Below are 15,555 nucleotides of genomic sequence, written 5' to 3'. Positions count from 1 at the left end.
TGGATCCCCTGAGTGTTAAGCTGGAGAATTCTGATTGACAAAACACCATCAAAGGAAATTCAAGAAAGGGGCATGGACACTTTTTCATAATGTCTTCCATAAAAAAGCAAAGGGATTTAAAATTTTAGAAATCTGCCATGGGTTTTCCCCTTTTGGCAAAACACAAGAAACATGAAGAAAACCACATCAAGGCACATCATAAGCAAATTGCTCAAAAAAGGTAATAAAGAACAAAACTTTTTTTTATTAAGTTAATTTTATATTTTGTATTTAATAGAGTAAGTGGTGATTGGAGGAAGATTATAAACAATACAATTGGTAGTGTATTTCCAGCCAAAACCAAGCTTTTAGGTTTTTCTTTGCTCTTTATTAGGTATTCCAGAACCTGTAATTAATGCCAACAGTTTTCTCCCCTTGGTGCAGACCTTCCCCACCTCCGCGCACATGCGGGCATCTGAGCCTGACGCCGGTTGATGACCTGGGCTCCCAATTGTCCCCCGAGCCAGGCCCCATTTCACTTCGCCCGCTTCCACCTGAGGCCCCGCCCAGTCCTCTTCCCTGGAGCCCCGGCACCTGCGGGTATCATCGCTGATGGGAACCACCTGGGACGCCCCCGGGGGAAGCGTGGGCGGGAGAGAAGCTGAAACAGGCCGGGCGGGCCTGAGGAGGGAGCCGCAGTGAGCACGGGCTCCCAGACACGCGGGAGGTGTCGGGGGAGAGGAAGGAGAGCCCGGAGGAGCAGGAGGGACCCGTGAGCGGGCCGTGGGGTCACAGCGGCGACCTGCAGAGGCCATGGCAGCTCCAGGACGGAGAGCAGGTAAGACAGCGGCCCTGAAGGGAGGAAGAAAGCCCTCCCCTCTACCCTTGTGCCCCATGACGCAAGTGACCCCGAAGCCCCCCAGATGAGTACATTCAGTTCCCTCTCGGGACTGGCCTCCCCTGCGGGAGGGGTGAGATTCAAGGGCAATTGGATGTGCCTCCCCCAGCCTCCCCGCACCTATTTGCTGATGGCTGAAATTATTTTAATAGCACCTAAGACCTTTCGCTTCCATACTTAAAAGATTGAATTATAATACAAAGGACAAATGTTTCCTGAACCCAAATGTGTTCGTAGTAAAGTATAAGTGACCAAGGTAAGGCCTGTTCAGTAGTGATAGAGGTTAGGAAAAGGGACACCTCGCTTGGGGTGGAAAAGCCCTGAAACGGGAGGCTGGGGTCCACAGATGCCGATATTCACAGTCTGGCCGTGTCCTTCTGGGCTGTTGACCTGAAATGGATCCGAGTCCGGGAGAAGCGGCCCCGGGCGGGGTCCCCGGGTGGGCAGCCGCGTCGTCAGCCGCAGCAGGGCCACTGCTTGAATTATTTCCTCTGCCTGAGATCGCGCTCGGGACTTTTGTGTAGGAGAAGCGGTTCACAAATCTCTACACCGCAGAATACTTCCAAGTATTGAGTTACTCAAAAGATGCTTACTATTCATGGGTGTGAACTCAGAGAACAATTATGCTCACACCAAAAGTGACAGACATAAATGTGGGGCTTTCTTTGATTATATTGGTTCCTAGTTAAATATAACAGTTACTCCTTCTCCAGGTGTGTACGGACTCTTTTCCAGAGTGACAATAACTTTTTCCCTCTGACTCAACCTCTTCCTCCATCCTCTCGGCGTCCCCTGCCAGCAATGAGGGGATGGCCTCCTTCCGAAGTCTGTTTGCCAGGTTATGGGAGCTTGGAAGTCTTTTCAGCTGTGGAACGCAGATTACTCACCCCTTTGCAAATGATCTAACATACATACAGCCGTGGTTAGAATAGTGACTCAGCCACTAAGTGAATGGGTATTTTTTTTAATCCATGACAAACATGTTTGGAAGTTATCTTATTGTCCCCTCACTTCCTAATGAGGACACTGAAGCGCTCTAGGGCGTCCCTTCCTTTCAGCCGGCACTTTTAATGCTCTTTAGTGTGTTTCTTCACATTCATTGTCTCCTTTTATTCAATGCCAGTACAGTAGGTAGTTCACGTGTCATTGTTCTCGCTTGGCAGATCAGAAAGATAAGACACAGCAAGGGTTTGCTTTGGTCACAGAGTAAATTAGGAGCAGACCTGGATCTGTGAGGTGAGGTCGGCCGCATCGGGTGGTCTCCTGACCCAGGCCCCGCACAACTTCAGGCCCTTGTTTCCAGGACTCATGAGCTCACCCGAATCTCACTAGGCCTGCGCATCAGCTGAGCTGTGGGGGGCATGTCAGTCATCCAGCCGGCACCCTCCTCCCTCCAGATGGGATGGGGGTGGAGAAGCCAAATGCAGGCTGTCTGGCCCCGGGGCAGGGCCTAATGGGCAGGGAGAGCTTTGCCTTTTTTCAGAGAACCTTATCAGGTTCTTAAAGTGGGACTTGTAGTGAACAATATTCTCAAAATAACAAGTGTCAGCCACGGGCAAAATTTTCTAAATAGTAAACATTACCACTGATTAGGAATCTAATGTATCAAGGTGCTTTGGGCTTAGAACACCACACTTCTCTCACAGAGGGGGTTTGCTAACAATTCACTGGCTACGGTGGCAGAGCCAGGGTCTCTGTTCTGTCCCTCTCAGACCTTTGTTCTGTGTCTTGATCAATTCTTCTGTCATTCTCTGTCCTCTGGGGGTATGTTTGTGCGTGAGGGTAGAAAGGGTGGATGGATATGTGTAAATCCTCTGCAGTATATCCAGTGCCTGATTATTAAGAGGGCTTTGCTGTCCTGGCTACAAATCCTTACACACTTTCTTTCTCTCCTCCACTCTATTTGGAAAGTTTTTGTCTCAGATCATTGACTCTGTTATATCAGCCTCCTTCTCTGCCTCTCCAAGAGGGAGAAGCTATTTACCTTTGAAGAGATGTTATGGTTTAGATGGGGAAGATCTGGCTCCCCGCAGAGCCCTGAGAGGAGGATCCAGGAAAGAAAATAACCCTGTATTTCTGGCATTTCCTGGCCACCCAGAGCATCTTTCTACAGCTGACATGGATAAAATTTTTTCAAAGGCTACAGGTTTTTAAAACATCATTTATAATGTGAGTCATATTAGCATTTAAGATACTGGTTATTTAATTTATTTTTTTAACATCTTTATTGGAGTATAATTGCTTTACAATGGTGTGTTAGTTTCTGCTGTATAACAAAGTGAATCAGCTATACGTATACATATATCCCCATATCCCCTCCCTCTTGCGTCTGCCTCCCACCCTCCCTATCTCACCCTTCTAGGTGGTTACAAAGCACCGAGCTGATGTCCCTGTGCTATGCGGCTGCTTCCCACTAGCTATCTATTTTACATTTGGCACTGTATATATGTCCATGCCACTCTCTCACTTCGTCCCAGCTTACCCTTCCCCCTCCCCATGTCCTCAAGTCCATTCTCTACGTCTGCATCTTTATTCCTGTCCTGCCCCTAGGTTCTTCAGAACAATTTTTTTTTTTTTTTTAGATTCCAGATATATGTGTTAGCATGCGGTATTTGTTTTTCTCTTTCTGACTTACTTCACTCTGTATGACAGACTCTAGGTCCATCCACCTCACTACAAATAACTCAATTTCGTTTCTTTTTATGGCTAAGTAATATTCCATTGTATATATGTGCCACATCTTCTTTATCCATTCATCTGTCGATGGACACTTAGGTTGCTTCCATGTCCTGGCTATTATAAATAGAGCTGCAGTGAACATTGTGGTACATGACTCCTTTTGAATTATGGTTTTCTCAGGGTATATGCCCAGCAGTGGGATTGCTGGGTCATATGGTAGTTCTGTTTTTAGTTTTTTAAGGAAGCTCCATACTGTTCTCCATAGTGGCTATAAGATACTGGTTATTTTTACTGCATAGAATATGACATATTCATTTTGCATGTTATCACATTTCTAAAAACTCAGTTTACCTCCTAAATTTATTGGAAAGCAATTTTTAAATGTAGCTTGACACTCCTGATAGACACAAGTGCTCTTGAACAAGTGGAAAGATACCTCGTGTTCTTGCACAGGATGACTGAATGTTATAAAGATTGCATTTTCCCTAAGTTAAATTTATTTTTTATTGTAAAATTATTCAGTTTTCTTGAGATATAATTGACATACAGCACTGTATAAGTTTACACCTGTACAGCATAATGTTTTGACTTACATATAATGGGAAATGCCACAGTAAGTTTAGTTAACATACATCATTTCATACAGATACAAAAGTTTTTCTTCCTTGTGGTGAGAACTCTTAGGATTTACTCTTCACTTTCATACATACCATACTTTTTCTATGGGTTTTTTTGTTTTGCTTTTGTGTTGGATTCCACATATGAGATCATACATTATATGTCTTTCTCTGATGTATTTCACTTAGCATAATGCCTTCAGCATGCATCTATGTTGTAAATGGCAGAAATTCCTTCTTTTTATGGCTGCATAATATTCCATTGTGTATATACCACACTTTCTTATTCCACTCATGGGTTGATTGACACTTAAGTCATTTCCATGTCTTAACTACTGTAAATAATGTGGTTAAGAACATGGTGATACAGATGTCTTTCTGACGTAGTGCTTTTGTTTCCGTCAGATGTATTTCCAGAAGTGGAATTACTGGATCATATGGTAGTTCTATTTTTAATTTTTTGAGGAATCTCCGTGCTGTTTTCCATAGTGGCTGTACCAACTTAACAGTCACCCTAACCATGCACAAGTATTCCCTTTTCTCCACAGCCTTGCCACCATTTGTTATTGCTTGTCCTTTTGATAATAGCTATTTTGACAGGTGTGAGGAGATGTCTCATTGTGGTTTTGATTTACATTTTTCTAATGATTAGTGATGTTTAGCACCTTTTAATGTACCTGTTAGCCGTTTGTGTATACCTTCTTTGGGAAAATGTCTATTAGGCCCTTTACCTATTTTTCAATTGGATTATTTGTTTTTTGCTATTGAGTTGTATGATTTCTTCTTATATTTTGGATATTAATTCCTTGTTAGATATATGATTGGCAAATATTTTCTCCCATTCTGTAGGTTGTCTTTTCATTTTCTTTATTTCTTTTGCTGTGCAGAAGCTTTTAGTTCAATGTAGTCCTACTGTTTATTTTTTATCTTGTTCGTGTCATATCCAAAAAACTTATGCTGGAGGCCCATGTCAGGGAACTTTTTTCCTGTTTTCTTCTAGGGGTTTTATGGTTTCCAGTCTTACATTTAAATTTTTAATCTATTTCGAGTTAATTTTTGTGAATGATGTAAGATAGGGGTATTGTTTCATTCCTTTTGTATGAGTATCCAAATTTCCTGGTACCATTTATTGAAGAGAATGTTTTTTCTCCATGAGTATTCTTTGCTCCCTTGTCAAATATTAGTTGACTGTATGTGCATGGCTTTATTTCTCAGCTCTTGATTCTGTTCCATTGGTCTTTGTGTCTGTTTTTAATGCCAGTACAATACTGTTTGGATTGCTATAGCATTAGAATATAGCTTGAAATCAGGAAGTGTGATGCCTCCTGCTTTGTTCTTCTTTTTTCAGCATTGCTTTGGCTATCCAGTGTCTTTCGTAGCTCCATATAAACTTTAGGATTGTTTTTTCTACTTACTTAAAACAAAAAAAATTTTAGAGCAGCCAGAGGGTAAAAGATACCAGCAGACTCACGCGCCAAGAAATGTTAAAGGTAGTATTTCAGGAAGCAGGAAAATCATACCAGATAGAAACATAAATCCAGACAAAGAGTGAAGAAAACTACAAATGTGAACTACATGTAAGATATTGTCTCTGCTCACCTATTAGGAAAAGTAAGAAGCTGGGTAGAACAACATATCATTCAACAAAGCCTGCTTAATGAAATTATTATTAAAATTATTTAAACGTTAAAATAATGTATTGCTTTTAATCAGTAACCTAAAAGACTGAATGAAATTTGAGTAGACAGTACCTCTGTCTCCCCTTCTCAGAACTTTGCCTCACAGCAACCCCTCAAAAGGTTTTTCTCCCTATGTCCAAATAATGTGCTTATACCGCTATTGGTTCTCAATATTAATCATCCTTTATTAAACTTACCTAGTAGATATATATTAAACTCGTTAGCATCTTTCTTTTCTACTCACCCTTCTCATTGCTCTATATTTCTCATTATTTATTGAAATAGTTCTTTGTTTAGTATGATGATATACTTTTGACTTCAAAGTCAACAGAATTCTACCATTAAACTTATTTAGTTGAACATCTTGTGTTTTCTCTAGAATTATTGACTGCTTTGTTCATTTGCTTAGTTTTCTATGACACCATCATGTTTTTTTCTATGTGTACCATCATACCTATCAGACAACTGTTAAGTATTATTTCCCAAACATATAGAGCTTTTAAGGTACTTTGTTAAGTCTTATTTTGTTCTTTGCTCTGGATCCCTGCTTCATTGTTCTGGGACTTCTGTTGGCAACCATTCTTGGAATTCCCTTCATTGTCCTCATAAGATACCTGGATGCTATATCTCTTTTCGAAGTTGACTCTGTTATCATGGAAGTGAGAACATTTCTGAGAAAGAATCCATATTATGCTCACTTCTTATCTTCCTTTTTGGAGCATATTCATGGTTGGAAATGTCTTTGTCTATAGAAACTTTTTTGAAAAGCTGTAGGGTAATCTGGTGGCAAGCTTGAATTTTCATTGGTTTGTGTCCAAAAGTGTTGCAGATGTCACTTTCTGGGAATCTTCTCTCTGAGGCTCTTCACTTTGTCTAGAGGAGGAGCCTCTAGTTCTCTCAACTACAGGTCATCTGTGGTTCTGGAAGCAGATGGGGAAAGAGTTCTTAAAGTTCAATGGTTCATATATAGGATTTCATTTAACTTTGCTGTTCTTATCTCATTCCCAGCATTTGCCTGGATTTTTTGGATCCACAGACTCCCAGATTCAATTTATCCTGAGAACAAATCTTGGCTCTCCTTCCTGAGGTGTGACAGCTTGACTGTGCATGATGGTGAACAGAACCCAGGGGTCCAAATACTGTATTCAGATGGTCAGTCATTCTCTTGCTTTCATCCTCTTTCTTCTGGTGTGCACTCCTTGTTACCTGGTGCCTCATAGTCTGGGATATGTCAGAGGTTTTTGTGATTAGAATAAGTTTCTTCCTTGTAGTAACTACTCACTTAAGTATCTTTCCTATTGCTTCTTTCATTCTGAGGGCCTTTCTATATTTTAATTTATCACCTTAGTGAAATTACAAAAGGGAGAAGAGGTACGTATTTTGGGCCAATTCATCAAGTTTAAACACAAGTTCCATGTTATATTTTAAAGCCCTCGGGTGAGTAAGGAATAGAAAGGTTTAAATAAAACAACACCGTTTACTACAAATGACCAAAAAACTTTCTACTAGTTTGTAATTAAAAATCCAGAGGCAGGAAAACCATACTGACTATTGGAGAAATCATGAAAATCTGAATATGGCATTGATAGGACTCAGCAGAAGAATGTGAATGTGAGAGGGATTTAGGAGATGATTTCAACCAGACTGAGTGACTGATTGAATATGGCGGTGAATGTAATGAAAAGAATAAAAAGTCTAGGATGACTTTAAGGCTTTTGACTTGATGACTGGGTGGAAGCCATTATCTTCTTTTAAACAAAGAGAATGCAGGAGGAAGATTGGCAGAGGAATAGGTCAGATCTATTTTAAATTTATTTATTTATTTTTGGCTGTGTTGGGTCTTTGTTTCTGTGCGAGGGCTTTCTCTAGTTGGGGCAAGCGGGGGCCACTCTTCATAGCAGTGCGTGGGCCTCTCACTTTCGCGGCCTCTCTTGTTGCGGAGCACAGGCTCCAGACGCGCAGACTCAGTAGTTGTGGCTCACGGGCCTAGTTGCTCCGCGGCATGTGGGATCTTCCCAGACCAGGGCTCGAACCCGTGTCCCCTGCATTAGCAGGCAGATTTTCAACCACTGCGCCACCAGGGAAGCCCCCAGATCTATTTTAGATTTACTGATTAGAGATGCCTGGGGCTCACCCAAGCAGAGTTGGTCGCTAGGTATATATTACATTCTTAAAGTTTGAAAGGCAGTGATTGCAACGTGTGCTAGCGCCATTCTCAATGATGTACTTGTAATGAGCTCTAATAATTCTGTTTGTTGGTAAAGCAGTATTTCTTGATCCCTTGACTCTTTGAGCAAATATAAGTAATACAGTGATTCCATTTCAGAAGCATCTGCCTTTATTTGAAATGGGAAAGAACTTTAAGACCTCTGAGACTCATGTTTAGAGAAATAGGAAATGATATATAAAGCAGAATTTGAAGGCTAAAGTTTGGGTTTGTTAGAGTGGATAAATTTCCTTATAAAAGTGAATTATTACTGATCCTAAAGCCATCTTGAAGAGAATAAATATTAAGACAAGAACTTGAAATACCCCAATGACCACTTAAACTCCTCTAAATCTTAAAAAAAACACATCAAGTGCGGATATTTTCAGGTGTGCTGTTAAAAAGTGACTCTGAGCTGACAGTTTACACAGAATGACTTGTGATGGACTTGCTCAGAATAAAAGTAGCATATAATCATCATTTCACATACATTCTTGTTCTTTATTTTTCTCTCTTGTTCTAGCAGAAAAGTCATCCTCCTTCAAATCAAGTTATTCCTTTATTTTATGTTCCATGTGCTATCTCGTCATCTCATCTTACCCACTGAATTTCTTTCTGCAGTCATTCTTTTTTTCCATTCCTTCTCTGAAAAGACATTTAATAGGTACCTACCATATGACTCAGACTTAAACTGGCCAAAATGTCAAAAGTAGAAACATGGATGGACCTAGAGATTATCATACTAAATGAAATGTTAGATAGAAGAAGACAAATATCCTGTAATATCACTTAGGTGGAATATAAAGAAAATAATACAAATCAACTTATTTACATAAACAAGCTCACAGACATAGAAAACAAACTTACAGTTACCAAAGGGGAAAGGAGGTGGGGAGGGATAAATGAGGAGTATGGGATTAACAGATACACACCACTACATATAAAATATATAAACAACGAGGATTTACTGTATAGCAACAGGGAACTATATTCAGTATCTTGTAATAATCTGTAGTGGAGAAGAATCTGAAGCTGTACACCTGAAACTAACACAATATTGTAAATCAACTATAGTTAAATTAAAAAAAAATAAAGGCAATTGGACAATAGTGAAAGTTGATTGAGGGTGCACTGGCACTTGGCAGGCAGGCAGGATGGAAAGAGCACTTGCGTTGTTTTTTGAGTTTTCAGACTCTGCTCCACATAGCAGAATACTGGATCAGGGGGTACTCTTGCTCATTTATGTTCCCCTGCTGTGTGTAATGAAAACTATTTTTAGAGTGAAGCCCCATTCCTGGAAATGCAAATTCTCCAAATTAGTTTGTTTTGTAGGTTCCTATGCAGCAGCCTCATCTGACCATACTGACATCAAATACATTCTTGTGTAGAAAAATATCAAAAAATTAGCACATGCATTGCAACACCTATTTGCATTGATATGAAAAGAAATTGTGGCTAATATTGTGGACCATTTTGTTTACTTCAGATCATAACCCCTTATTGCAATTATATGCCTGAGCCATTGCCTGAATTTTTAATGTTTAATACACCAATAGTTGAATAGAATAAGGCTGAAAATAAGGGCTTCCTAGGCACAAGGGGGAGAAAAGGCTATAACAAAAAAGGATTTATCTTTGTATCTTAAATGATAATCACTCAGATATCAATATGAACATTTTCAAGCCAGTTTAATATAGTTTCTCATGCACTTGTAGTACTTTCATGTATTGCTTGATGTATGCAAGTATGTGCCAGGCACAGAGATAGAATGTGGAGTCCCTTATAAATGTGACCACCTGGTTCCCATTTTTGAAGGAGCTCACAATCTGCAGTGGAAGAAGGCAGTCCTTAAAATTTATGATATTAATTCAAACTTGGAACCCAGCTGAGAACAGGAGCAGAATTGGCTTTCCAATGGTACTGCTGCTTTCTTACAGAATGAGAATCCAGCTATCAGTTGAAAGGGAATTAATGTGATATACAACACTTAAGGGAAGTAGAATCTTCTCTCAGGGCTTTATATTAAAGAGAATAATTCCCATTACTCTGCCATGGTTTTGTTCTCTTTTAAGGAAGCATGAGAATAGATTAGATCATCTCTTCAGGTCTCCTTATTTTCATTCTAGGATTACATAAACAGGGCAGAAGCATCCTTGGAAGTGAAACTTCCCATTAAAAAACACTTGAATTTTTTTAAATTTGTATTTTATTTCATTTTTTAACATCTTTATTGGAGTATAATTGCTTTACAATGGCGTGGTAGTTTCTGCTGTATAACAAAGTGAATCAGTTATACATATACATATGTCCCCATATCTCTTCCCTCTTGCGTCTCCCTCCCATCCTCCCTATCCCACCCCTCTAGGTGTTCACAAAGCACCGAGCTGATTTCCCTGTGCTATGCGGCTGCTTCCCTCTAGCTATCTATTTTACATTTGGTAGGGTATGTATGTCCATGCCACTCTCTCACTTCGTCCCAGCTTACCCTTTCCCCTTCCCGTGACCTCAAGTCCATTCTCCATGTCTGTGTCTTTATTCCTGCCCTGCCCCTAGGTTCTTCAGAACCTTTTTTTTTTTTTTTTTTTTTTTTTTTAGATTCAGGTATATATGTTAGCATACGGTATTTGTTTTTCTCTTTCTGACTTACTTCACTCTGTATGACAGACTCGAGGCCCATCCACTTCACTATAAATAACTTAATTTCATTTATTTTTATGGCTGAGTAATATTCCATTGTATATATATGCCACATCTTTATCCATTCATCTGTCAATGGACACTTAGGTTGCTTCCATGTCCTGGCTATTGTAAATAGAGCTGCAATGAACATTGTGGTATATGACCTTTTTTGAATTATGGTTTTCTTGGGGTATATGCCCAGTAGTGGGATTGCTGAGTTGTATGGTAATTCTATTTTTAGTTTTTTTTTTTTTTTTTTTTTCCTCCCTCAGAGATGCTTTATTACACGGTTTCATCAGTCATTGGTGATTAGATCCTATGCCCAAGCGAGAAAAGAGGAACACTGCATTGTACAGGGCAGATGGTTCCCATTTTGGTAATGCAGTCACACGGGGTGGGCGATGGGTGCGTGCTTGGCTTCCCTGCCTGTGGGCAGGCTCTGAGATTGCAGCTAATTGAAATGGATGCCTGGTAAAGTGGAAGAAAGGAATGTTCAGGAATCAGTGACCTCCATATTCTGCAGCTGGCTTTCCAGGGCAACATCTCTCGCTGCCCCTTTCTTTTTGCTGCCCTCATGCTGCTTCTTCCGCTTCTTCGATGGCTCCTGGTCAATGGGTGCAGGCTTCACAAAGGGGATCAGTTCCTGGAGACCTGGTGTCATAAATTCCTTCAATTTCTCAGGCACGAGGATGCCCTTCTCTGTCTGGTAGTTCTCTAGGATGGCACAGATGGTGTGAGTTGTGGCGCACATCGTGGCATTGAGCATGTGGACAAACTCCACCTTGTCCATCATCTTCTTGGTTTGCCCGTATCGGATTCGGAGCTGGCGAGCCTGATAGTCTGTGCAGTTAGAACAGGAGACTAACTCACGGAAGGCTCCTGAGCCTGGAAACCAGGCCTCCAGGTCAAGCTTCTTACTGGCAGCGTGATTCAAAGAACCTGAGACAATATTCACGATATGGTAAGGGATCCCCAGAGACTGGTAGAACTCCTCTGCGGTAGTGATCATCTCCTCAAACATCTCCCAGGACTTGTTGTCATGTGGCGATGAGTAGACAAACTGTTCAATCTTCTCAATCTGATGGACTCGAAAGATGCCACGGGTGTCACGGCCGTGGGAGCCCACCTCCTGGCGAAAGCAGGTGGACAGGCCGGCATACTTGATTGGCAAATCCTGTGGCCGAAGCCACTCGTCCCGGTGGAGAGCAGCAATGGGCTGTTCGGAGGTGGCAATCAGATATTTTTCCTCATAGGTGCTGTCATCAGACTTTTCGGTGCCTTTGCCAATCACCTTATAAAGTTCTTCATCAAACTGGCTGAGCTGTGCCACTTCCTGCATGACCTCCTTCCTCATGAAGAAGGGGGTATAAATGGGAGTGTAGCCCCTACTTCCCAAGGTGCGAAGAGCATACTGGATGAGTGCCTGTTCCAGGAACACCAGGACCCCCTTCAGGAAGTACCCTCGACTCCCAGCCACCACAGCCCCCTTTTCGCCTTAAAAGCCATCTACCATCACCACCAGGTCCACGTGAGAGTACTTCTTCCTGACGGTACAATCACCCCAAATCCTCTCTACTTTGTTGTCGGCATCCTCATCATTGCTGATGGGCACAGAGGGGTGCAGAAGGTTACCAATCTCTCGAAGGTTCTCAAATCGCTCTGCTTCCAGCTTTATCCACTCTGCATCACACTTCAGGATGGCTTCGTCGATGAGGAGTTGGACTTTTTTGATTTGTGAGACTTTCAGGTTAGTTAAAGTGTCTGCAGTGAGCTCATCGAGATTTAATACATCTTCCGGAATGGATTCATCATTTCCCATTGGCTCTTTCTTCTTCATTTTCTCTCCAATTGTCTTGCTGCATAGGTTCTTCAACTTGTTCAAGTTGTCTGCCTGAAATCTGCATCGTCGCCACTCGCTGTCTGCCTTCACCAGCTGGTCCACCAGTCCCGGGTCCTTGAAGCGCTTCTCCTGCGACTTTCGGATGAGGGCTGGGTCCCTTCCTTTATCCACCCGAAACAAATCCAGATCCAGCACCGTCGTTCCTTCTCCAGGGCCAACACTAAGACAAGGGAGGTTCGTCCCACAGCAGCCGCCCTGTGACTTATTTTTAGTTTTTTGAGGAACCTCCATAATGTTCCCCATAGTGGCTGTATCAATTTACATTCCCACCAACAGTGCAAGAGGGTTCGCTTTTCTCCACACCCTCTCCAGCATTTATTGTTTGTAGATATTTTGATGATGACCATTCTGACAAGTGTGAGGTGATACCTCATTGTAGTTTTGATTTGCATTTCTCTAATGATTAGTGATGTTGAGCATCCTTTCATGTGTTTGTTGGCAATCTGTATATCTTCCTTGGAGAAATGTCTATTTAGGTCTTCTGCCCATTTTTGGATTGGGTTGTTTGTTTTATTGATATTGAGCTGCATGAGCTGCTTGTAAATTTTGGAGATTAATCCTTTGTCAGTTGCTTCATTTGCAAATATTTTCCCCATTCTGAGGGTTGTCTTTTCATCTTGTTTATGGTCTCCTTTGTTGTGCAAAAGCTTTTAAGTTTAATTAGTTCCCATTTGTTTATTTTTATTTCCATTTCTCTAGGAGGTGGGTCAAAAAGTATCTTGCTGTGATTTATGTCATGGAGTGTTCTGCCTATGTTTTCCTCTAAGAGTTTTATAGTGTCTGGCCTTACATTTAGGTCTTTAATCCATTTGTAGTTTATTTTTGTGTATAGTGTTAGGGAGTGCTCTAATTTCATTCTTTTACATGTAGCTGTCCAGTTTTCCCAGCACCACTTATTGAAGAGGCTGTCTTTTCTCCATTGTATATTCTTGCCTCCTTTATCAAAGATAAGATGACCATATGTGTGTGGGTTTACCTCTGGGCTTTCTATCCTGTTCCATTGATCTATATTTCTGTTCTTGCGCCAGTACCATATTTTCTTGATTACTGCAACTTTGTAGTATAGTCTGAAGTCAGGGAGGCTGATTCCTCCAGCTCCCTTTTTCTTTCTAAAGATTGTTTTGGCTATTCGGGGTCTTTTGTGTTTCCATACAAATTGTTAAATTTTTTGTTCTAGTTCTGTGAAAAATGCCAGTGGTAATTTGATAGGGATTGCATTGAATCTGTACATTGCTTTGAGTAGTATAGTCATTTTCACAATGTTGATTCTTCCAGTCCAAGAACATGGTATATCTCTCCATCTGTTTGTATCATCTTTAATTTCTTTCATCAGTGTATTATAATTATCTGGATATAGGTCTTTTGTCTCCTTAGGTAGCTTTATTCCTAGGTATTTTATTCTTTTTGTTGCAATGGTAAATGAGTGTTTCCTTAATTTCTCTGTCAGCTTTTTCATCATTAGTGTATAGGAATGCAAGAGATTTCTGTGCATTAATTTTGTCTCCTGCTACTTTACCAAATTCATTGATTAGCTCTAGTTTTCTGGTAGCATCTTTAGGATTCTCCATCTACAGTATCATGTCATCTGCAAACAGAGACAGCTTTACTTCTTTTCCGATTTGGATTCCTTTTATTTCTTTTTCTTCTCTGATTGCTGTGGCTAAAACTTCCAAAACTATGTTGAATAATGGTGGTGAGAGTGGGCAACCTTGTCTTGTTCCTGATCTTAGTGGAAATGGTTTCAGTTTTTCACCATTGAGAACGATGTTGGCTGTGGGTTTGTCATATATGACCTTTATTATGTTGAGGTAAGTTCCTTCTATGCCTACTTTCTGGAAGGTTTTTATCACAAATTGGTGTTGAATTTTGTTGAAAGCTTTTTCTGCATCTATTGTGATGATCATATGGTTTTTCTCCTTCAATTTGTTAATACGGTTTATCACATTGATTGAGTTGCTTATATTGAAGAATCCTTCCATTCCTGGGATAAACCCCATTTGATCATAGTGTATGATCCTTTTAATGTGCTGTTGGATTCTGTTTGCTAGTATTTTGTTGAGGATTTTGGCATCTGTGTTCTTCAGTGATATTGGCCTGTAGTTTTCTTTTTTGTGGCGTCTTTGTCTAGTTTTGGTATCAGGGTGGTGGTGGCTTTGTAGAATGGGTTTGGGAGTGTTCCTCTCTCTGCTATATTTGGAAGAGTTTGAGAAGGATAGATGTTAGCTCTTCTCTAAATGTTTGATAGAATTTGCCTGTGAAGCCATCTGGTCCTGGGCTTTTGTTTGTTGGAAGATTTTTAATCACAGTTTCAATTTCAGTGCTTGCGATTGGTCTGTTTATACTTTCTATTTCTTCCTGGTTCAGTCTTGGAGGGTTGTGCTTTTCTAAGAATTGGTCCATTTCTTCCAGGTTGTCCATTTTATTGGCATAGAGTTGCTTGTAGTAATCTCTCATGATCCTTTGTATTTCTGCAGTGTCAGTGGTTACTTCTTCTTTTTCATTTCTAACTCTATTGATTTGAGTGTTCTCCCTTTTTTTCTTGATGAGTCTGGCTAATGGTTTATCAATTTTGTTTATCTTCTCAAAGAACCAGCTTTTAGTTTTATTGATCTTTGTGATTGTTTCCTTCATTTCTTTTTCATTTATTTCTGATCTGATCTTTATGATTTCTTTCCTTCTCCTAACTTTGGGGTTTTTTGGTTCTTCTTTCTCTAATTGCTTTAGGTGTAAGGCTAAGTTGTTTGTTTGAGATATTTCTTGTTTCTTGAGATAGGATTGTATTGCAAAAAACTTCCCCCTTAGAACTGCTTTTGCTGCATCCCATTGGTTTTGGGTTGTCATGTTTTCATCATCATTTGTTTCTAGGTATTTTTTGATTTCCTCATTGATTTCTTCAGTGATCTCTTGGTTATTTAGTA

At 40.5% G+C, this 15,555-nt stretch overlaps 2 protein-coding genes across 3 annotated transcripts in view; one reads left to right on the top strand and one right to left on the bottom strand.

The window, feature by feature from the left end:
• Positions 1 to 15,555, top strand: part of UNC13C (unc-13 homolog C) — a 622,127-nt gene that overhangs the window by 86,968 nt on the left and 519,604 nt on the right. The window lies entirely within an intron of this gene.
• The window catches only part of LOC133085756 (serine--tRNA ligase, cytoplasmic-like), a 33,970-nt gene continuing 29,419 nt past the window's right edge, over positions 11,005 to 15,555 (bottom strand). The window contains 1 exon segment of the mRNA XM_061182944.1: positions 11,005 to 12,832. Coding sequence (XP_061038927.1) covers positions 11,231 to 12,832 — 1,602 coding nt within the window. The 3' untranslated portion in view covers positions 11,005 to 11,230.

The sequence above is a fragment of the Eubalaena glacialis genome, chromosome 2 (genome assembly GCF_028564815.1).
Source record: "Eubalaena glacialis isolate mEubGla1 chromosome 2, mEubGla1.1.hap2.+ XY, whole genome shotgun sequence".
Lineage (NCBI taxonomy): Eukaryota > Metazoa > Chordata > Mammalia > Artiodactyla > Balaenidae > Eubalaena > Eubalaena glacialis.
The sequence above is the reverse complement of the archived record's forward strand: the minus strand, read 5'-3'. Positions and strand labels throughout refer to the sequence as shown.